We start from the raw sequence: 24044 nt of genomic DNA, 5'->3' as shown, positions 1-24044 counted from the left end.
ACAGAGATCCATCTGACTTTGTCTCCTGAGTCCTGGGATTAAAGGCATGAACCACCAGGCTCAACTGGTGATGTGTGTTTTTAAAATCTTGGCTGTAGGTTGATACAAAAGTAACTGTGGTTTTACCCTGTTGACCTTTACTGCTCGCGATTGGATACAACCTTAACAAGCAAGATCTGCTTTGATGCCCGACTTTAATGCTTATCTCCTGCCTTAGGTTTTCTTGCTAAATGTTTTTACTTGCTGTGTATTTTATATTTACCTATGCCAGTGATATCTCAACTTGCCTAATGCTGCGACTCTTTAATACAGTTCCTCATGCTGTGGTGACCTCCAACCATAAAATCATTTCATTACTACTTCATAACCGCAATTTTGCTACTGTTAGGAATCATAATGTAAATATCTGTGTTTTCTGGTGGTCTTGGCGACCTCTGTGAAAGAATCATTAGACCCTCAAAGGGGTAGTGGCCCATAGGTTGAGAACCTCTGCCTTATACTATGGAAACAAAGTTAGGCCAAATTTCTTATTTGATTTCAAAATGGGTCATAAAGCAGCAGAGATGACTCATAACATCAGTGACAGGCCCAGCCCCCCCCCCCCCCCCCGCGGAGTTAACCGTGGCTGATTGACAGCCACCATCACTGCCTGTCGATCATCAAAGCCCATCCCCTTCCAACTTGAGGAGAAGTGGTCAGTGGGCTCGAAATGAACACTCAAGGCTGTTTGAGATTTGGAGCACACGGGAGATGTGGAGCAGCTCGGCAGCGGGAGATGCGGGCGCTGGCTGAAAATCCGAAGAACTGTTTTGACCCCTTATGCTCCACAACAACGACGGGCCATTTCTCTATTGGATTGCGATATCCGAGGAACAGTGGGTCTCATGCGACAGCCACTGATCGCAAAGCACTTTTATAAGTCAAACCTACACCAGGAAAAGGTCCTGGGAGCTCCGTGGTGGTCTGCTGCCCGTCTGATCCTCTTTAGTTTCCTGAAGCGAAATCATTGCATCCGGGGAGCATGCTCAGTAGAGGAGGTGCATGCGGCCCAAACCATACCGCTTGCCCCTGGCATCAGTCAACAGCAAGGACCGGTTCTCCACAACTCCTGACCACATCACACAATCCACCCTTCAAAAGTTAAATGAGTAGGGCATCAAAACTTTGTCTCTTCTGCCTACATTCACCTGATCCTACCAGCCTACCATCAGGTCTTCAAGCATCTTGACATCCGTTTGCAGGGAAAAGGCTTCCACAACCGGCAGGATGCAGAGGAGGCTTTGTGAGAGTCCCTGGAACCCCGGAGCAGGGATTCGTGCACCATAGGAATAAACAAACTTAGCTCTTGTTGGCAAAAACATGTTGATTGTAATGGCTGCTATTTTGATTAATGAAGGTGTGTTCGAGCCTAGTTATAATGATTTAAAGCTCACGGTCTGAAGCTGAAAATTTCTTTTTCAATGAGCTAAACACATTGAAGAGAGGGAGTTGGAGGAGAGACTAGAGAAACCAATTAAGATGTTGCCACGGTAACCCAAATAAGAGGTAGCAGAGCTTGCATGAGGGCCCGGAACAATGTGTAACTTTTCCTGGGGAGAATAAAACATCTTTTCACCCAGGTAGGGCATCAATGACAGACCAAAGAAAGAATTCCACCCAAACCTAGCTTGGCAAGTCAGTAATTTTATTGGGGTTTCTTATAGGCACATGGGGGACTCTAAGACATCTGTGTCATTGAAAACCCCTCCCCAGTGTGGGTGATGCCTCGAAGAAGCTGTATTCCAGAAGTCAGTGTACAGCTGTAGTCAGCCAGTCTGCTCTCCCCAGCAAATGTCTACTAATTTTATAATCTCATGGAAGCAGCCCGGCGAGATGGCCCAGGGCTAAGGGAATGCACTCCCAAGCCTGACCACCTTAATTTACCTCTTGAGATCCTTGCGGTGGGATAGAAGGGGAGGACCCATCCTTTCAAGTTGCCCTCTGACCTCTACTCCTGTGCTGGACCACATACAGATGCAAAATATGAAATATTTCTAACACCACATGGCTGGGCCTTGTGGATAGTTTAGCTTTCCCAACCTCTTAAATCTTGGGGCTGTCCTTAGCTTTCTGAGTCTCAGAAGATGCCCTTCACCTCCTGGGAGGGAGTGTTTGAATTCATAGGAAACAGCCAAGAACAAGGATGAAGAGAGATAAACTTACCCACAGAAGGTGAAGCCTGGCAGTTGAGTAGGGCTTGTGGCTTATTGAATAGGTGATTTGTAGAGACAAGAAAGGACATGCATTAGGGGTGGAAAAGATATCCAGTTTCATTTTGGATGTATCAGTGTTGAGGTGCTTGTGAGGGCTGCCAGCAAAGATACTGAGTGGGACTATGTGTCTGTGGATAGACAGAAGTGAGGTATGGGGGGTGCTTGCTAGTAAAGTTATCCTTATCACTAGGGTAGAGAGTATTTTGTTTGCCCTTTGTTGAAAGTGAATAAAATATAAAGTTTCTTTCTCTAGGTCAGACTCGAGAAATGCTCATGTGTAGGAATAATGAATGATCAAACCCTACTTCTCTGGCCTATTCCACATGGGCAAAGAAACCTGAATGCCTGATCCGCCATTATGATGCTGCGGACCTCTCCGTATAAAGTGCTCCTCATCTTCATTTAAAGTCTTTATAAAATTCGGAGAGTATCAACTCCCACCTTTAGAAGGTCCACCATGCTTTTTCTCTTACAGCCACAACTCCTTGAGCAAACAAAACGACTGTCCCAGAACTTGCCTGTAGAACTCTTTGATGAGCACGTGGACCCCCTCCATAGGCAGAGAGCGCTGAGCGCCGTCAGTATCTTAACCATCACCATGCAGGGTAAGTTCCACATTGCCGGGAAAGCCGACTCCTGTGGCTTCTTTATCTCTCTCATCTCCAGTCCCCCCCAGAAGCCCTCCATAGAGGAAGTTTCCTGGGACCACCCCACTGTGCTACCCTACAAAGACAGACTCCCCATATCTCAGGAGCACGCAAGCAGAGTGGTTTGAGTGAATTGGGCTTTCCTGAGAGGTGTACTCCCCTGAAGTGGGCCCCTGGGTGTGGGTTGGTTAGAGGTAGGAAGAGATTTCCACCTGAGAACAGAGATAGCCCCTCACAGCTGGCTGGCCAGCCTCAGGAAGTCTGAATAACATAGCCAACAAGGTGACATAAAGACCTTACCAGGAGGTGGCAGTTTTTCTCAAGGTTAGAGCCAGGAATCTGTCATGGGACAAAGAAGACCATATAGACCAGCCAGGACCCTCTGCTAGGCCTGGTTGACAGCAAACAGTGAGCCCCAGGAAAGGTATAGACACTCAAGATCATGAAACACTGGAGGCAGATGGGGTCTTCTGCACATTTGAATTATTACATGGCCTCTCTTGGCCTGCAGGAGTGTCTGAAATGGTACCTAGCAAATCAGGGGTACAGGCACCCAAGGGTGTGAGCTCAAGTAACTGACAGAACACCTGGTGACAAAATAACTTGACAGGAGCAACTGAAGGAAGAAAGGGGGAAGGGTTTATCTGGACTCACAATTTGAGGGTATACGTCATCATGATGGGGAGGGCATGGAAGCAGGGATGAGAGGCAGCTGGTCACACTGTGACTACAGTCAAGAAGGAGAGAGAGAGAGAGAGAGAGAGAGAGAGAGAGAGAGAGAGAGAGAGAGAGAGAATATGAATTGATTGTGTTCCCACTTTTCTTCATTCAATTCAAGACTCCAGCCTGAGAAATGGTGCCTTCTATATTTAGAGTGGGTCTTCCCACCCCCAGTAATCTAGGAATTCCCTCGCAGACATGCCCAGACATTTGTTCTCTTTTGTCCCCTGGTATTTTTAGATCCTGCCAAATTGACAATTGACATTAACCCTCACAGTACCTTCAGCTGTCCCTGCCTGTACCTGACCTCTTCTTCTCCCAAGCCCTGGGATCCATTGGCCATGGTTACAGCCACCACCACGGGCTCTCTTAGAAAGCAGAGCTTACCCCCATCTCTTATGCTTACCTCTGTGTCTCTCATGGGTTCAGAGCCAATCAGTGTTGGCCTCTGGATCCCCATCTGATATACTTGACTTTGCCACATGCTAGCTACACGCAGAGGTCATTTCCTCTGCAGTGTGCTTGGCAGGAAAAACTTCCCGGCTATTCAAGTCAGTGCCCTGCTCGATCATCCATGTATCACACACACAAAACAAACAAACAAACAAACAAACAAACAAACAAAACCCTGGGGAGGAAGGAAGAGGTTAAGCACATAGGCAGAGAGCAGCCAGGCTGGTTCAGAGCAAACACCTGATCATTCTTCCATTCTCTTTCAGAACAAGAAAAATCCCAGGAGCCTTGTTTCCCGTGTGGGAAAAACTTGGCATCCAAGTACCTGGTGTGGGAATGTAGTCCTCGGTGGCTGTGCATAAAGAAGGTCCTGCAGACTATCATGACAGACCCCTTCACTGAGCTGGCCATCACCATCTGCATCATCATCAACACTGTCTTCTTGGCCATGGAACACCACAACATGGACAACTCCTTAAAAGACATACTGAAAATCGGAAACTGGGTAACCTTGGGCTCTTGTAAAGCATAAAAGAATTTCCAGACCTAACTGTTGAAGTGCAAGCGTTTTCGGTCACCTAACCCAAACTGAAACCTTGGTTTCCTTAAACGGAATACAGGCAAAAGATGAGTTTGGGTCTGAATTCTGCGCAGGTCACATCTATGGTTTCCCATGGGCCTTCTAAGGGTCTCGGTAGCCATCCATGTCAGAGACGCAATAGTAGAAAATCCCAAAGGTAGCGTTCTGGATATTAGAGAAGACTGAGAAGATGCTAAACAGGAGCTGCGGTGTAGCTCAGTTGGTAGCATGCAGGGAGCCTCAGGTTCAGTCCACAGCACCACCACATAAATCGCGCGCGGTGGTGCATGTGTGTGACCCCAGCACTTAGCAGGTAGAGGCAGGAGGATCAGAAGTTCAAAGTTATCCTCAGCCACAGAGCAAGTTCAGTGCTAGCCTCGACTACGCGAGACCCTGCCTCACAACATCCATCCCTTTAAGAAAAAGCTGTCTCCAGAGACCCAGGGTAATGACCTCCATGGCCCTTCATGCTGGGAACACTGAGTATCATAAAATAATGTAGATTTGGTACATAGATAAATTCTCAGGAAAGATGAGCCAGGCCTGGAAGATGTGAATGGGTGTTCCCGAAAGACAGTGAGGATGGGTGGACTCGGATGTCACTGGTTCTTATGAAACTGAGTGCATCTCTGTTAAACTGGGAAACCTAAGATAAGGAGGAAGCCAAACTTTGAACGATTGCTCACTCTCTTTCATGGTTCCCGTGGGAGGCGTTTCCCCCACCCCCCCATGGGGAATTGAGTCTCTCATATATCAGAAACAACAATTAGTCAGTGAATGCTTTACTCTAATTAGCTAATGGATTAATGGATTGAAAAGAAAATCTTTCCAGAATATCCAATCTTCTTCTACAGTTCTATTTCTATAACTGAAAACGCAATACATACGTTTTAAATATTAAAATAAGGAACCGCTCCAGTTTTAAGTATTTTCTCAGGGGGGCGCTAGTGAGACAGATCAGGAGGAGTTGGGGAGGGCAGTGGAGCAGGGCAGAGGGCAGAGGGGAGGAAGACAATCAAGAAGAGTATGTGGCATGCATGTGTCAAAATGTTATCCAACACATTGCCGTGTACGGTAACGTAAGAAGTCAACAATAAAAACACTTTAAAACAGAAATATAGCTGGAGGAAAGATCTGGGTCTTGGGGGCACAGCCCCTGCCCCAACAGTCAGCCGACCTGGCTTTTAGCGCCTCCTGGTGGCTGCAGCAATGGTAGTGAGTGTAGTGAGCCGCCTGGGCCTCTGCATAGGATGATGGCCTCAGGCATCCTGCATGGCAGCCACCGTGGGTCCCTCAGACTGTCCTTAAGCAGGAACCTCCAAAGCAAAGCTAGCTTCCGCTTGTCCTTTGTTCCACTGCAGGTTTTCACTGGAATTTTCATAGCGGAAATGTGTCTCAAGATCATTGCGCTAGACCCTTACCACTACTTCCGGCACGGCTGGAACATCTTTGACAGCATTGTGGCCCTTGTGAGTCTCGCTGACGTGCTCTTCCACAAACTGTCTAAAAACCTCTCCTTCTTGGCTTCCCTCAGAGTGGTAAGGCGCTTTCTTTTCTTTCTTTCTTTCTTTCTTTCTTTCTTTCTTTCTTTCTTTCTTTCTTTCTTTCTTTCTTTTTTTTTTTCGAGACAGGGTTTCTCTGTATAGCCCTGGCTGTCCTGGAACTCACTTTGTAGACCAGGCTGACCTCGAACTCAGAAATCTGCCTGCCTCTGCCTCCCGAGTGCTGGGATTAAAGGCGTGCGCCACCACGCCCGGCCCCTTTTTATGTTTCAAATTTACTTTTATCATGTGCACATGTGTGGGTGGGTGCATGTGTGTGCGTGTGTGTGTGTGTGTGTGTGTGTGTGTGTGTGTGTTACATGAGTGGAGGTCAAAGGACACCTTGTGTGAGTTGATGCTTTCTTTGACCCTGAGGATCCTGCTGGAGCTCAAACTCAGGTCAGGGAGTGCCATTTCATTCTTTCCTCTTCCTCTTCCTTCCCCTCCCCTCCCTTGTGTTCCCTTCCCTTCCCTTCCCTGCCCTCCCCTTCCCATCCCTTCCCCTCCTTCCCCCCTCCTATCCAGAGTTTTGCTTTGTAGCCCAGGCTGGCCTGGCACTTGTTACTTAGCCCAGGCTGGCTCTGATCCTACTTGCCTGTGTCTCTCAGTCCTGAGGTTACAGGAGTGTGCCACCACACCTGGCCCTGGCCCCACTTTCTTATTTCATCGCGTAACCTAACATCCTGAATAGAAAGAAAATATTCTTTAGTAGGTTCAAAAACTATTTTGGACCAAATCTTAATTCATCACATCTTAACTCCAGGACAAAATTTGTATTCATCCACCTCCCTAGGTAGCCCAGGTTGGCCTCAAATTCCCAATCTTCTTCCCAAGGCCTGGGATTACAGATGTGTGCCACCGAGCCCAGCTAGTTTAGGTAGATTTCATAAAAATATTTTTTAAAATTTTATGTGTGTGTCACATGTGTGTGTCTGTATGTGTATGTGCATGCATGTGTGCGTGTTTGGATATGTGATTTTGTGTGCTTGTGTGTCACATGTGTGCAGGTGCCTGGGGAAGCCAGAAGTCAGTATCGGAGCCCCTTGGTACCAGCCCCCCAGTGTGGAAATCTCTACAAGAACTTTTCTCTATAAGAGCAGCATGTGTTCATGACTACTGAGCCATCTTTCCAACCCCAGAATAAGATGTTTTCCATTTTAAAATAGAAATGTAGGGTTGCTGAGATTGCTCAGCTAGGGTAGCGTATTTGCTCCCAATTTTGATGACCCCAGTTTAATCCCTGGGACCCACACGGTGGAAGGAGAGAACCAACTCCCGCAGGTTGTGCTTTGTATACAAACCTCTTGTTTTGACCGCGGTTCCAGGCTCATTCTGCTTGTGTGATAAAACCGAAAATCTGACCCAGAGTAACCTAGATGAGTAGAAGGCCGATTTGGCTTATTTTTCTGTCGTCCGTCACCGAGGGTAGTCAGGAGAGGAGCTCACCCTGTGTGTGTCACTCACACCAAAGGAATCGGAGCAGAAGCCATGGAGAGATGGAGCCTGCTTACTGGCTCACTGTATGTCTCGCTCACAGGCCCGTTTCATCCAGTTCTCTTTACACAGCACAAGCTGCGTAGGGGTGATGCTGTCCACCAGGGACTCATCCACCAAGACAGTCCCTCACAGTCCGATCTGACCTGGACAACCCTTCAATAACAGCTGAGGCCAACTAGGATAACCACCGTGTGTGTCTCTCTCTCTCTTTCCACAAATAAATGGATAAATATGATTTTAAAAAGATTTAAATAGGAGCTGGAGTAATGGCCTAGCAGTTAGGACCAGGTTCACTTCCCAGCACCCATATGGTGGTTCACAGCTGCCCTCTAACTTCAGTACCAGGGACCTGACTCCCACTGCTGACCTCCTCCAGTACTGCGCAGATAGATGTTTTACTCTTGCAGGCAAATGACCAATATACATAAAACTTTCAAAATGAAAAAAAAAAAAGATTTAAATTAAAAAGCAGTACTTGAGACCAGAAGCTGGTGACTATGCCGCAGGTGGGTGTGGCAGGTTTTGAAAGTCCCAAGCACTGGGGTTGAGGGATGCAATTTGCCTTCTACACCAGCTCAATGCAAACGTGAGCTTAACACTTCCTTTTGGTTTGTTCCCCCGTTTTCACAGCTGAGGGTCTTCAAGTTAGCCAAATCCTGGCCCACATTAAACACTCTCATTAAGATCATCGGCCACTCCGTGGGCGCGCTCGGAAACCTGACTGTGGTCCTAACAATCGTGGTCTTCATCTTTTCCGTGGTTGGCATGCGGCTCTTTGGTGCCAAGTTTAACAAGACTTGCTCCACCTCTCCGGAGTCCCTCCGGCGCTGGCACATGGGTGATTTCTACCATTCCTTCCTGGTGGTGTTCCGCATCCTCTGTGGGGAGTGGATCGAGAACATGTGGGAATGTATGCAGGAGATGGAAGGCTCCCCGCTGTGTATCATCGTCTTCGTGCTGATCATGGTGATCGGGAAGCTTGTGGTGAGTTGCTGAGGTCTCTCTTTCAGCGAATTTTGATCTTACTCATCCCCCACCCTACCCATCAAGTCCAGTTTGGGATGCTCACATACTCTTGGATGTGTGGTCTTCCACTGAAGTGTGGCTAATTTACCAGGAGCAACTCCTTTAAAGGAAACTGACCCTCTCACAGCAGCTAACAAATTACAGATCTCTCCTTGGCTTAGGGATCTCTCCCCCTCCCCACTCCAGGTTGGAGTTTGGTCCAGCTGGGGCTCACTCGGGATGGTGTATGCCTTCATAACTGCTGTGAGTTTGTGTGTACAGGTGCCTGGCTGTATCCAGAAGGCACTGGTTCCCTGTTGTCTTCGTCCATTGCTTCTGGGTCTTAAATCTTTATTCACAATGATTTGTGAGCTACAGAGACAGAGAGCGTATGATGTGCACGTCCCATTTAGAGCTTTCCTGAGTCTCTTAACAACACTTCACTAGTGAGCATTGTTATTCAAAGTATGAGACAATTGAATCTTAAAATTCTCCTTTTTATGGGGTCGGAGAGATGGCTCATTGGTTAATAACACTGGCTGCTCCACCAGAGGGCCTGGATTCAATTCCTAGTACCTACGTGAAAGCTGACAGCTGTCTGCAACTCCTGTTCCAGGGAGCCTGATGCGCTCTTCTGGAGTTCTCAGGCACTAAGCAAGGACACTGTGAACAGACATGTGCAGGCAAAACACTCATACACACAAAAATAGAACCGAAAAGAATATTATTTTGAATTTGACCTGAGGGAGGCATAGACAAAACCTCTTTAACACACGGGACATGTGTTGTTGTGTTGTTTACTGGCTCTGCCCATTGGCCAGTCCATCCCTGATGCTTGGTGTAAGGAAACCATGTTCTCCTGATCAGTGATTGGCTAAGACAGCCATCCTCAACCTTCCTGATGCTGCGACACTTTTATACAGTTCCTCATGTTGTGGTGACCCCCAACCATAAAGTTCTTTCATTGCTACTGTAAATTTGCGACTGTTATGAGTAGTGATGTAAATATCTGATATGCAGGATATCTGATATGTGACCTGTGTGTGGGTCGAGACCCACAGGTTGAGAACCGCTGGGGAACACAGGAAGACTTTTCGTTCTTAAAAATATGCACAAACAAGTCAGTGGCCTTCCTCTATTCATAGGATAAACAGGCTGAGAAAGAAATCAGGGAAACAACACCCTTCACAATAGTCACAAATAATATAAAGTATCTTGGTGTGACTCTAACCAAACAAGTGAAAGATCTGTATGACAAGAGCTTCAAGTCTCCAAAGAAAGACATCGAAGAAGACCTCAGAAGATGGAAAGATCTCCCATGCTCATGGACTGGCTATCTTGCTGAAAGCAATCTACAGATTTAGTGCAACCCCCATCAAAATTCCAACTCAATCCTTCATAGAGTTAGAAACAGCAAGTCTCAAACTCATTTGGAATAACAAAAAACCCATGATAGCGAAAACTATTCTCAACAATAAAAGAACTTCTTGGGGAATCACCATCCCTGATGTCAAGCTGTACTACAGAGCAATAGTGATTAAAAACCTGCATGGTACTGGTACAGTAACAGACAGGTAGATCAATGGGATAGAATTGAAGACCCAGAAATGAATCCACACACCTACGATCACTTGATCTTTGACAAAGAAGCTAAAACCATCCAGTGGAAAAAAAGATAGCCTTTTCAACAAATGGTGCTGGTTCAACTGGTGGTCAGCATGTAGAAGAATGCAAATCAATCCATTCTTATCTCCCTGAACAAAGCTTAAGTCCAAGTGGATCAAGGACCTCCACATAAAACCAGATACACTGAGTCTAATAGAAGAGAAAGTGAGGAAAATCCTTGAGCACAGGGGAAAAAATTCCTGTACAGACACCAATGGCTTATGCTCTAAGATCAACAATAGACAAATGGGACCTCATAAAATTGCAAAGCTTCTGTAAGGCAAAGAGCACCGCCAATAAGACAAAACGGCAACCAACAGATTTGGAAAAGATCTTTACCAATCAATCCTACATCCAATAGGGGACTAATATCCAATATATACAAAGAACTTAAGAAGTTAGACTCAAGAGAATCAAATGACCCTATTAAAAATGGAGAACAGAGCTAAACAGAGAATTCTCAACTGAGCAAACTTGAAGGGCTGAGAGACACCTAAAGAAATGTTCAACATCCTTAGTCATCAGGGAAATGCAAATCAAAACCACAATGAAATTCCACCTCACACCAGTCAGAATGGCTAAGATGAAAAAAACTCAGGTGACAGCAAATGCTGGCAAAGATGTGGAGAAAGAGGAACACTCCTCCATTGCTGGTGGGATTACAAGCTGGTACAACCACTCTGGAAATCAGCCTGGTGGTTCCTCAGAAAACTGGACATAGTACTACCTGAGGACCCAGCTATACCCCAGAAGATGTTCCAACTTGTAATAAGGACACATGCTCCACTATGTTCACAGCAGCCTTATTTATAATAGCCAGAAGCTGGAAAGAACCCAGATGCCCCTCAACAGAGGAATGGATACAGAAAATGTGGTACATTTACATAATGGAATACTACTCAGCTATTAAAAACAACGACTACATGAAATTCGCAGGCAAATGGATGGAACTTGATAATATCATCCTGAGTGAGGTGACTCAGTCACAAAGGAACAAACATGGTATGTACTCATGGTTAAGTGGATAATAGTCTAAAAGTTCAGAATACCCAAGATTCAATTCACAGACCATATGAAGCCTAAGAAGGAGGAGGAAGACCAAAGTGTGGACGCTTCAGTGCCGGGAAGTGCTTGCTGATGGGAGCTTGATATGGCTGTCTCCTGAGAGACTCTGCCAGAGCCTGACAAATACAGAGCAGATGCTCGCAGCCAACCATTAGACTGAGCTCAGGAGTCCCCGATGGAGGAGTTAGAGAAGGGACTGAAGGAACTGAGGTGGTTGGCAGCCCCAAGGAAGGAGCAACATTGTCAACAGGCCAGACCAGGAGCTTCTGGGGACTGAACCACCAACCAAAGAGTACACATGGCTCCGTCTACATATGTGGCAGAGGATGGCCTTGTTGGACATTAGTGGGAGGAGAGGCCCTTGGTTCTTAAGGTGTTCTATTCCCCAGTGTAGGGGAATGCCAGGGCAGGAGGACAGGAGGACGGGAGGATGGGAGTGGGTGGGTGGGAGATCAGGGGAAGGGAGGATAGGCTAGGGGGCTTCCGAAGGGGAGACCTGGAAAGGGGAAAGCATTTGAAATGTAAATAAATATTCAAGGGGGAGGGGAAATATACGGAAGAGGCAAAGAGCTCACATGGGAAAGTGCTTGATATATAAACAGGAGGACCTAAATCCCACCCCAGAATGAAAGGAAACAAAAAGCCTCTCATGGGGGCTGCCACTTCTGTGACAGTGTGGGGGGCATGCAAGGGCAGGGTAGTCTGGAGGCATGCAGTTAGCCTCTGTGACCTCCAGGCCAGGGGGAGACATTGGCTCGAAAAATCAAAACAACAGGAACGAAACCCAAGGTTGACCTCGGGTTTATACACGTACCTTCTGTAACATACCCACACGCACACGCACACACACACACACACACACACACACACGCACGCACACACGCACACACACAGAGGAAACGTGGTTCTTTACCTGCTCTGAGTCTTTTTGTGTCTGTAATTCCTAGAGCCGTAAACATCATGTAGTGATTTGAACAAAGCTGTCTGCACTTATTACAGGCCCTTGGTCCTTCCTCAGACATCTTATATTGTTGGGTTTCCTTACTGGGTAAGGCAGCTTGGGCCTTTGCCTTCAGCTAGCAGCTTAGATATCAGCAGAGGGGCTAGTTAGGTGCACATCAGTGAAGATACGAAGAGAGAGAGAGAGAGAGAGAGAGAGATGCATAGGAGGAACCCTAGGCTTGGAACAAGTAGAGGTCATGGGGTAGATGTAAGTAACTGTCCACACAGAGCGCTTTGTCCTAAGTGCCTAATAATGGTATCTTCACAGCTGGTAAGTGTCACAAGGGTCAGAAACCAGGGCATCACTAATGGGAGTTGGAAGAGAGCCCCGAGAAAGGATCCACTGACAACCGTGGGCCTTGAGAAGGCCACTTAAAATTCAGGAAAGGGGTGGGGGATGCTGGAGAGATGGCTCAGTGGTTAAGAGCACTGACTGCTCTTTCAGAGGTCCTGAGTTCAATTCTCAGCAATCACATGGTGGCTCACAACAATCTGTAATGGGGTCTGATGCCCTCTTCTGGTGTGTCTGAAGACAGATACAGTGTACTCATACATTAAATAAATACATCTAAATAAATAAATAAATAAATAAATATATTTTAAAAGAAAACACAGATAAAATTCAGGAAGGGAGGGGAACTGGAGCAAAAGTCCCGAGAGAGAACTTCTGCTGGCAAAGCTGAAGGTCTATGACGAGATCCATTCATCCCTCAAGCACTTTCCCCCTGAGGGCGGCTCACAGCCACCTACCTGTAGCTCCAGCTTCTAATGCCTCCTGTGAGTGAGCACCTGGGTATACACTGCATGCACACCCAGACGCACCTAGACACACACAGACACTGACATATACACTGACACACACATAGACACATACAGACACACATAGACATGGACACACACAGATACACATATAGACACACACAGACACAGACACACACAGAGACACAGAGACATATACACACAGACACAGACACACAGAGGAGTAAAAAATAAAAACTAATGCTAAATTAAAAATTAATTAGTAGCTGGGCGTGGTGGCACACGCCTTTAATCCCAGCACTCGGGAGGCAGAGGCAGGTGGATTTCTGAGTTTGAGGCCAGCCTGGTCTACAAAGTGAGTTCAAGGACAGCCAGGGCTATAGAGAGAAACCCTGTCTCGAAAAACCAAAAAAAAAAAAAAAAATAAGTATTCAAAACATAATAAATTTAATTATGACATTTATGTACATAACATAGAGGGTTCTTTCTTATTTCCATGTGTGTGTGGTATGCCACTTGAATGTGTATGCTGGTTCACATGTGTGTAGGTACCTGTATATGCAGGTACACGCGTATGCCTGGGTGTGTGTGCTGGGAATGTGTAGAGGCCCTGAGGTGATGTCAGACCATGCTTCCGTCTTGGCCTTTGAGGCAGGATCTCTCAGTCAATCCCAGAGTTCTCAGACAGAGCTGGTCTGTCTGGCCAGTTTGCTCCAGAGATTTCCTAGCTTTGTCTCTGAGGCTGGAATCACAGGTGGCTTCCATGCCCACTTGGCATTTATGTGGGTCCTGGGGACATGAACTTTAACTGCCGAGCCGTCTTCCTAAGCTCTTGCCCTCTCAGCCCAGTGGGACCCTTCTGTGTCACCTGTATTCTATCATTACCTCTGCCCTTTTTAAAATCACCGCTTTCTCTCTCTTGTAGTTTCCTTTCTATTTCACGACTGATACCTACACTCATGCCCATAGACACACTCGTTTAAAAAGCGTTAGGAGTAGGAGCAGGTATGAGAGAGAACACATGGTATTCGTCTTTCTAAGTCTGGGTTTTCTCAGTATAATACTTTCTGGATGCACCCTTCCCTATGTGTGCATCCATCACCTTGCCTGTTCTGTGTCTCTTGTCTTTCCTTTTTCCTCAGGCTCCATCTTGCCACTTCCTGTGTAGGAAGGCATTGTTGGGAGAGAGCAGGAAGTCTCATTTGACTAGGTTGAGCTTTGAGGGGAAGGTTGTTCTAGGAGCTCAAAGCACCCCTACCTCTGCTAAGCTTCCCTTATTGCTCACCCCAGGTGCTTAACCTCTTCATTGCCTTGCTGCTCAATTCCTTCAGCAATGAGGAAAAGGATGGGAACCCAGAAGGAGAGACCAGGAAAACCAAAGTGCAGCTAGCCCTGGATCGGTTCAGCCGGGCGTTCTACTTCCTGGCGCACGCTCTTCAGAATTTCTGTTGCAAGAGATGCAGGAGGCAAAACTCGCCAAAGCCAAATGAGGCAACAGAAAGCTTTGCTGGTGAGAGTAGAGACACAGCCACCCTGGATGCAAGGTCCTGGAAGGAGTATGATTCAGAAATGACTCTGTACACCGGGCAGGCGGGGGCTCCACTGGCCCCACTGGCAAAAGAAGAGGACGATATGGAATGCTGTGGTGAATGTGACGCCTCACCTTCCTCACAACCTAGTGAGGAAGCTCAGGTATGGAAGGTCCGCACGTCACACGAGATGCGGTTGGAATGTACAGTCGCCACGGGGCACTTGGCACCCGTTGTGTCCTATGTGTTGCTCAGGGATATGCATTTATAAAACGTACATGTTCTTGGACACATGAGGCCAATCCTAGGAGAGTTAATGAGTGCTGTGTTTGCAGCATGATGGGAGGTGTCAGAAAAGCCCCCTCGGAGTAACCGCAGTTCAGCCTATCGCTGGTTCTGATATTGCCAGGTTGATACCCAGGATCAGCCACCACACGCTGTGTTTAGATGTCCTTGCAGATCACAACAAACCTTCTGTCTTTAAGACGTGCTGCTCTTCCTTTCCTTTATGCTTCTGTCTTAGTTGGGGTTTTCCTGCTGTGAGCAGGCACCATGACCAAGGCAACTCTTCTAAGGACAGCATTTAATTGGGGCTGGCTGACAGGTTCAGAGGTTCAGTCCATTATCATCAAGGCTTGAACATGACAGCATCCAGGCAGGCATGGTGCAGGAAGAGCTGAGAGTTCTGCATCTTCATCCGGAGGCTGCTAGCAGAATACTGACTTCCAAGCAGCTAGGGTGAGGGTCTTAAAGCCCACACCCATAGTGATACACCTACTCTAACAAGGCCACACCTCCTAATAGTGCCACTCCCTGGGCCAAGCATACATAAACTGCCCCAGCTTTTCACTTCCCGTGTGTTTTAGCTTCCTGTTCTGTTGCTGTAATGCAATGCTCAGACAAAAGCAACTAAAGGAGGGGGTTTGTCTCAGCTCACAGCATCACCATGGTGGCACAGAGGAAGCAGAAGGAGCTTGAAGCAGCCGCTCACATCACATCCACAGTCAGGAGGCAGAGAGTGATGCACGCTGCTGCTCAGCTCCCTTCCCCTGCTCACACAGTCCAGGATCCCAACTAGGGGATGGTGGCGCCCACAGTGGGTCATCTTCCCATCTGCATTAACAGTCCCAGATAATCTCCCAGAGGCATGCCAAGGGCCCATATCCCAGGTGATGCTAGATTTTGCCAAGGTGACATCATGCTACGTTGCTAAGAAACCCTCTGTATTCAAAGGATAAAAATTACTTTTCATCTTTCTTACTCTCTGTCTATTCATGTAATTGCAAATTTTACTTTTTAACTAAGTTGTGGCAACACGTACCAGTGTTGTTTATTAAGTGATTTATTAGTTAGCTGTTGAGTTGAATGGACGCATTTTAAAATATTTTAAATTTCCATATTGTGGCTCAATTTGGATCCCCAGCACATATGTTAAAACAAAACAACATGCTGCTAAGTGCCTGTAGTTTGAAATCATTGGGAAGATGGGGACAGGAATCCCTGCCACTTACTGCCCAGCCAGTCTACACAATTGGTGAGTTCTGAATTCAGTGAGAGACTCTGTCTCAAAAGTATGGTGGTAAAATAATTCAGAAAGACCTTAGACCTTAGATCTCTCCATGCAAACACACACACACACACACACACACACACACACACACACTTTGAGTTAATTGGATAGGCTGAGTCTTACACCGGAACCATACTGTTGCGATTAAGGAACTTGACAATGCATTCCTGTTCCTGTTCTATCCAGTATTTTTCCCAGTATATTTCCACATTGGGCTTTTCAGGGACAGAATTCATGCCAAGTGATCTGTCCAGAGCAATGTTAACGTCACTCTGGGCTTCTGTGTGTCAGGCCTGTGACCTCCCTGTGAAGACCAAGCAGCTCCCCAGCCCAGATGACCACGGGGTTGAAATGGAAGTGTTTTCCGAAGAAGATCCGAATTTTACCATACAGAGTGCTCGAAAGGTAATGGGCCCAGGGTATGGTTGGGAGGAGCATGTGACTCCTCCACACAGAGTCTCCAGAATAGGACGGTGGAGCAACAGCAGAATGAACGGAGAAATGATTGCCAGGGTAGATTCTTAAACAAGTGTGTGAATCAGTGCCTCTCAGTTTTGCTACATGAACATCCGGGGCAAGAGAATGGCCTACTGTGGTGAGCTTTCCTGTGAATTTTAGGATGCGTACCTGTAATCCTCGGCCTCCACTAGATATCAGGAGTATTCCACTAGCTGTGATAATTAAAAATGTCCCCAGTTCTGGGGAGATGGACCACTTGGTAGATTGCTGGCAGCGAGTATAAGGCCCGAAGCTTGATCTCCCGAGACCACAGGAAAAAGCCAGGCATGGTTGTGGATGCCTGTAGCCCCAGCATCGGAGAGGCAGAAGTAGGAAGAGACCTGGGGCTCACTAGTCAGTCAGACTAGCCACTTGGTGATCTCCAGGCCAATGAGAGACTCTTGTCTCAAAAAAGCCATGATGTCCAGATCCTGAGGAATAACACCTAAGAATGTGCTCTGGCCTGAAAACACACACACACACACACACACACACACACACACACACACACACACATGAGTTTTATTTATTTATTTTTAAAAAATATGTCTCTAGGCATTGCTGAAATGTCTCCTACAGGATTAAGTCAACCAGAGCCACTGGCCTAACCTATTATTCTATGAGTTGGGACAGCTGAAAATTAGTCTCGGTAGAGTAGTTTTCTTATAACCTACCGCTCTAATTGGCAGCCTATTAGGGTATGATTTGTTGGAGGGAAGGGCTGAGCTAATGTGCACACATGTGCTCCTTAGCCCGGAAATGAGATAATTCTCCCCTGCAGCAATGTTGGCAGAGAACTTAACAAGAAGTCCCCACAGGAGTGGTGTGTACTAACATCCTTACATCCCGAAGCCTCTGCCTGGTTGGCTTGGCCATTTTGGCAACTGACTGTCTCCTCCCTCTCTTCTCACATGCAGAAGTCTGATGCAGCAAGCATGCTCTCAGAATGCAGCACAATAGACCTGAATGATATCTTTAGAAATTTACAGAAAACAGTTTCCCCCCAGAAGCAACCAGATCGATGCTTTCCCAAGGGTAAGTGGTCATAGTTTGCACATAGCCTTTGGATGGGGTCTGCATTCTCCGCAGCTCTGTGGTTTGGGTGGCTGCCTCCTTTCTATCACTACTATCATTAGATAATTAGATTCTAGTAGAGGGGATTTCAAGAAACTCTTGGTTTAGGTATGATCCATCCACACAGCCCAATAAACAGAGTGAGGATCCAAAAAGCTCTTCTGGAGAACTGTTGTGGGAAATATTAAAAAATGGATCCACAGGCTTCCTGCATTACCGCTGACAACTGGCAGACCACATGGCTCCAGCCAGGTGATCTCAATTCGGTGCTCTCTCTGGTGGGGCAGGGCTACTCTCTCTGCCCGCCAACTCTCTGGAGGGGCCAGAGCTCTTGAGTTCCCTTCTCTACCACGCCAGCCCCAAGCAATGACCATCCACACTGCGGTCAGCTGCTACAACCCGATAGAAACAAAACTCTATTTTAAAAATAACTTTATTATTATTTTTTAAAGATTTATTTATTTATTTATTTATTTATTTATTTATTTATTTATAGGAGTACACCATAGCTGTCTTCAGACACACCAGAAGAGGGTGTCAGATCCCATTACAGATGGTTGTGAGCCACCATGTGGTTGCTGGAAATTGAACTCAGGACCTCTGGAAGAGGAGCCAGTGCTCTTAACCACTGAGCCATCTCTCCAGCCCAAAACAAAACTCTTGAATCTTATAATTAACCAATCAGATTTATGTAATAATAAATTCTTAATTTACAAGATGCCAATATAATAATTTTAGAACCAATTGATAATGATAAACTCTTATCCCAAATTTTCTAACCTTATGATATCAGAACTACCCGTGACTGGTTAAAGCCATGCTGGTTCACATCTGCCTCCATCTTGACCTCCTTCCTTCCCCTGAGACTAAAGTCTGTCTCTGCCACTCTTAGCTCTGCCTCCCTTTTCCCTGTCCAATCACAGGCCTCCTGCTGCCCTAATATTTTAGTGATTGGACATGGAAAATCCTGTCACAGAGAACTTGCAGGGCCAATGTGTCAGCCACTGTGTAGCGTCCTTAGGACATCTAGTATCAGAACAGAGGAAGAAGGAAGGGAGGAAGGGAATGAGATATGAAGGACCCTGTGCTCTGTGGTAAAGACATGCATGTTGAGGGCAAAGGCTATTTGATCAAGTTCTCCCATGTGTGGCTTGAGTCCACAAAACCTTGGAAGCCCTCACCTCATTTCTTGAAACCCCATGGACACTTCTTGTATGTTACATACCTCCCCACCCCACAATTATAATTGGCACAGTTAATAACTACAAATCATCGACGGCATGCAATGATAAGCAGCCCCCCCCCCCCACACACACACAGGAGTTGACCCGGCTAGGCGTCTTTGCTGCAGATAGATGGCTTTGTTCCTGCAAATGGTATCAATGAGGGGTCAGCAGATTTAGCTTAAGCTCAACTGAGCAAGTTGGCTCTGCTGCCTGTGACTCACCCTTCAATGAAAACCAGTGGGCTAACCTGAGGATATTGCCTTTAGAGAGATGGTGCAGGGCAAGTGGAACCAGACAAGGCTTAGAGATGATACTTTGTGGCTTCACCTCTTCCTTTTGGCTAGCAGAGCTGAGAGCCCCACCCCCATTTCTGACGGGGTGGGGTGGGGGTGGGGATGCTGCAGTTTACAAGGCAAGGGACATGAAGAGGAGTGAGAAGCGAGGTGGCTAAAGGCAATCCGCGCCTGAAACTAATGCTACAAATGTTTCCTTTCAGGCCTCAGTTGTATCTTCCTATGCTGCAAAACAATCAAAAGAAAGTCCCTCTGGGTCCTGTGGTGGAATCTTCGGAAAACCTGCTACCAAATCGTGAAGCATAGCTGGTTTGAGAGCTTCATAATCTTTGTCATCCTGCTGAGCAGCGGAGCACTGGTAAAGGATGCTCTTGGAGAGGAGACTGGGCAGCTGGGGACACTGCCTCGTGGGGTGGCTGTGGGAAAGGGCAGCAAAGGGAGGGTGTTCACTGCTGGTGCCTCGCTGAGCAGGGTTTCACACAATGTCTAGACGGAGGTTCCCAGCCTGAAGATGCTTTCCTGGTCAAGGGGCTACCTCAGACCAGTTCTTGAAAGTACTTTCTAATGTCTAGCCCTTGAACTTGGCTTGCCCACTTGATCCGTGTTTCTGGAGGATTCCTAGATACCTCCGCTTCATCCACGTCCACGTACTTCCTCCTTCAGATGGTTCCTCCCCTCACTTTCCCTGAAGATTATAGTGTTGCTTTCTAAGATGTTACAGGATGGGCTACTGGGAACAGATCTGGATAAAACCAGTGGTTCTGACATTTCCCATCACTTGTGGCCCCTTAAGGGACATGGAGACACTGTGTCCTATCTGTGATTCTTCCTGGTTAAGGTGCCGTGTAAATTCTGAGGCAGACACGTAAGTCTGAGTCAGGCTCTCCGGTGCCTTTCTGTTCCCTCCTCACTCCTGCCAGTCATGCTGTTCTCTCTCCAGCTTCCCATGTCACTTATATCTGGCAGCCCCTTTCCTTACCTCCCTCTCCTCAGTTTCCTGTCTCCCTCTCCTTCTCTGTGTGCCTTTCCTCGAGGCTCAAACATGAAACTAAACTTGTGCTATAAGTCAGCTATGTAAACAGAACCTTTCTTGATCTGGAGTGACAGATCATTTCGAAATTAGTTTGTAGCAAACGGAGATGCCACTGACGTGCCTTGTTCTTAAGTCCCTTGCCTTCCGTCTAATGCTTTATACCTACGTGACCTCTAAGAGAAAGAACAGGAGGACAGGCGTATGCTCCCCAGGGACTGGCATAAATCACAAGGCCTTACACACAACACAAAAAATTGTTCCCCCACACAAAAATGCAGGTTTCTCTAGAACCATCCCGGGAACTCCCCTGAAGGACTTGGGTTGTAAGTCTTTGGCAATGGCTTCTCCCTGCTTGTGTGTCATGAGCACCACGGTTGCATTTATTTTACTTTTTTAAATGGTGCCAAGCAGCAGGAAGGCTGTCAGAAGGCCACAGACAGATAGGTGGTGTCAGGGAAAGAAGACACAAGCAGAGAGACCTACCAGCAGCAGGTAGACTTCTCTCTCCCACTCTGAGAGACAGGTATAGGCTGGGGAGAGCAGGACAGAACATGCCATGTAGAGAACACCAGGAGAAAGATTGACCCATCTCACTGTACATGATAGAGAAGAGAATAAGAAAAATCCAACCCATCACCATTGCCTACAGGCTAAGGTCCAACACCATCAACACCACTGGAAAGCTTGTTCAAAAAGCCGAGTCTTGAGCCCTCTCCAAACCACTGGACAACTAATACGTTCCCAAGGGGATGTGTGGCTGTTAGACGCTGAGAAGGTTGGGTCTGGACAATTGCATGGCAGCGACAAGAGCCGCCGCTTATTAAAATTTGGCCCTGGCATGACATGGGGGCCTTTGCAACCCAGTTGTATCTCTGACCTGCTTAGCTAGCCTGTGGCTAAGCTTTCAAGAGAGAAAGTGAGCCCGTGATGCTATCCAGATTTACCTGTCTGCTACAGACAGGCAATGCAGATGAGCACGTCTCTGACCTCCAGAAGCGTGGAGTCCAGATGGGAAGACGGGTGCAGCGATTATTTATAAACCACGGTTGTAAGCGATGGGCTCAGAGCAGGAGGGGCTAAAGGGTAATAAGCAGGATTCAGAGCTCAGCCCAGCCTTGTAGGAACAGGACACTTTGCCGCAGAATGTCAGCTCCTCCAAGTTCACAAGGCTGAGTAGGAGCCAAGAGGAGAGAGACGACACAGAGATGTGCCTGTGACTCTTGACCCTGTTTTTGACCAAAACCACGGCGTGAGTGACTCGGGAAGGTGTATCTTAGCTCATAGTTCAAGGTGCAGCCAAACTTCGTGAGGAACGGCTCTCTGCCACGCAGCGGGAACCTGAGGCTGCTGCTCACAATGCCAGGGATCAGAAATCAGAAAAGAGTGCTCAGAGGAAGTGGGGCGGGGCTGTAAACTCGTAAGCTCGGGGTTACAGAGTTATACTTCTTCAAGTTCACCCAACCTCCCAAAGTTTCCAGAACGACCACTCCCCGAACCAGCCAGAGCAGCTGGGAACCAAATACAGGGGCCTGTGGGAGATATTTCACTATCTAACAGCACAAGGACTTTTTCTAGTCAAAACTCACTGTGGTAGGTGGAAGTGGGTTGGTTGGATTCTTCTGAAGGATGTGGCCCTACTTTGGCCCTAAAATGGGACTGGTTTTCCGCCCACCTTCAGTGTCCCCTTAAGTGTCTTGAGCAGGGTTACTTACAAGCCCCTTTCTCACTGTCATTTCTTCCATTCTTACTTTATGAAGGCTGAAATGATAGATCATACCCTAACTCTACAGGTCTTTCAGAATCACAGGCACACACACACACACACACACACACACACACACACACACACAGAGCAGGCGAGGGAAATGTTTGGATGTAGCATAGAAAAGGGTCGGCATCACGTCTCATTTCCATAACCACCCTTAATGGATATTTGACAGTCAAAGAAATTTGTACTAAGAGCTTTGGTTCAGAGCTTCTCAATTTCAGTGTGTCACAACACAGTTATAAAATGATATTATCTGTAGTGTGTGTGTGTGCATGTATAGTGTAAGTGTATGTGTGCTTTATGTGTTTGTGTATGTGTGTGGTGTGTATATGTGGCATGCGTGTGCATGTATGTGTGAATGGTGTGTATGTATGTGGTATGGCTTGCATGTGGTATGTAAATGTGTTTATGTGTATATGTGTGTGGGTGGTGTGGTATGTGAGTGGTGTGTGTGTGTGCATGTATAGTGTAAATGTATGTGTGATGTGTGCATTTGTGTGTATGCATGTGTTTGTGTATATGTGGTCTGTGTGTATGTGTATGGTATGGCTTATATGTGGTATGTGCGTTTGTGTATGTGTGAGTGGTGAATGGGCAAGGGTGTTTGTCATGGGAGATGATGGGCTTGCCAAGTATAGAATTTGGGAAGCAAGGAGAAGGCACTGAGTACAGTTGTTGAGGTGACCTGGAGGGTTAAAGTGGAAGTCTAGGCCATGAGTATTTCTGGGAAAACTGGAAAGATACATTTGGTGAGAATTGAAAGGATTAGGAAGCCCAGACAATGACTTGGTGGTCTCGCGTGTAGGAAGATGATCTTATATCAAGGGACATACCAGTTGCTTTTCTCACTGATGTGGAAAACACTCAAAAGAGGCAACTTAAGGGCATGTTTTAATTTTGTTTCTGTTGCTACAATAAAAATGCAGCAACTTTCAAGAAAAAGGATTTATTCAGCTCCTAACTTGAAGCAGCTAGTAGGTCCACAGGCCACAGACAGTAGGCCCACAGGCCACAGACCTAACAGGCTACGTACTCAGTAAAGAGCAGGGAGAAATGAGCACATCCATACTTACTTGGCGCCCATTCTGCACATACAATCCTTGATGCCTTCCCTGCCTAGGGAATGGTGCCACCCACAGTGGGCTGGCTCTCCCTACACTAATGATTGTCATCAAGACTATTCCTTACAGACATCTCCACAGGCCAACCTGCTCTGTACAGTCCGTCATGAGTTCTCTTCCCAGGTGGTTCAAGGCTGTGTCAATTACAGTTAACGTCAAGACTGTGTTGATAATTAAGATTCGGGGTCACACTGCATGCACAGTCATGAAGGAGAGAGAGAGAGAGAGAGAGAGAGAGAGAGAGAGAGAGAGAGAGAGAGAGAGAGAGAGAGAGAGAAGAAGAAGAAGGAGGAGGAGGAGGAGGAGGAGGAGGAGGAGGAGGAGGAGGAGGAGGAGGAGGAGGAGGAGGAGGAGGAGGAGGGGAGGAGGAGGAGGACGATGACGACGACAGACTATGTGGCCTTAAATTTCATTTCTCTTCTTTATTTAGTTCAAACTCAGAGCCCATGGGGTAGAAGCACTGATAGTGAGGGTTTTTGCTCCCACCTCAGTTACTCAAATACAGTCTGTCACAAACACGCCCAGAAGGGTGTCACCTTGGTAATTCCAGATCTGCTAACTTGACCACATCAGCCATCATTGAGGGCCAGTGAGGAGAGACCCCAAGATCACCAGGGTAACAGAAATATGGACATGGAATTTTCCATATCATTCAACAAGCAATCATTTTATTGGAAAAGATCTGCCTTATTCTGTTTATAGCAAGACCTTGTCATCAAGACACCCACTAGTTCTTATCCATAGAA

At 46.9% G+C, this 24044-nt stretch overlaps 1 protein-coding gene across 1 annotated transcript in view; it reads left to right on the top strand.

The window, feature by feature from the left end:
* Positions 1 to 24044, top strand: part of Scn11a (sodium voltage-gated channel alpha subunit 11) — a 71641-nt gene that overhangs the window by 22397 nt on the left and 25200 nt on the right. The window contains exons 11-18 of the mRNA XM_021173441.2: positions 2728 to 2857; positions 4339 to 4577; positions 6014 to 6190; positions 8321 to 8674; positions 14477 to 14878; positions 16577 to 16690; positions 17701 to 17818; positions 19580 to 19734. Coding sequence (XP_021029100.1) covers positions 2728 to 2857; positions 4339 to 4577; positions 6014 to 6190; positions 8321 to 8674; positions 14477 to 14878; positions 16577 to 16690; positions 17701 to 17818; positions 19580 to 19734 — 1689 coding nt within the window. The remainder of the gene's footprint in view (positions 1 to 2727; positions 2858 to 4338; positions 4578 to 6013; positions 6191 to 8320; positions 8675 to 14476; positions 14879 to 16576; positions 16691 to 17700; positions 17819 to 19579; positions 19735 to 24044) is intronic.

The sequence above is a fragment of the Mus caroli genome, unplaced genomic scaffold (assembly GCF_978045245.1).
Source record: "Mus caroli unplaced genomic scaffold, Mus_caroli_1 scaffold_11, whole genome shotgun sequence".
Lineage (NCBI taxonomy): Eukaryota > Metazoa > Chordata > Mammalia > Rodentia > Muridae > Mus > Mus caroli.
The sequence above is the reverse complement of the archived record's forward strand: the minus strand, read 5'-3'. Positions and strand labels throughout refer to the sequence as shown.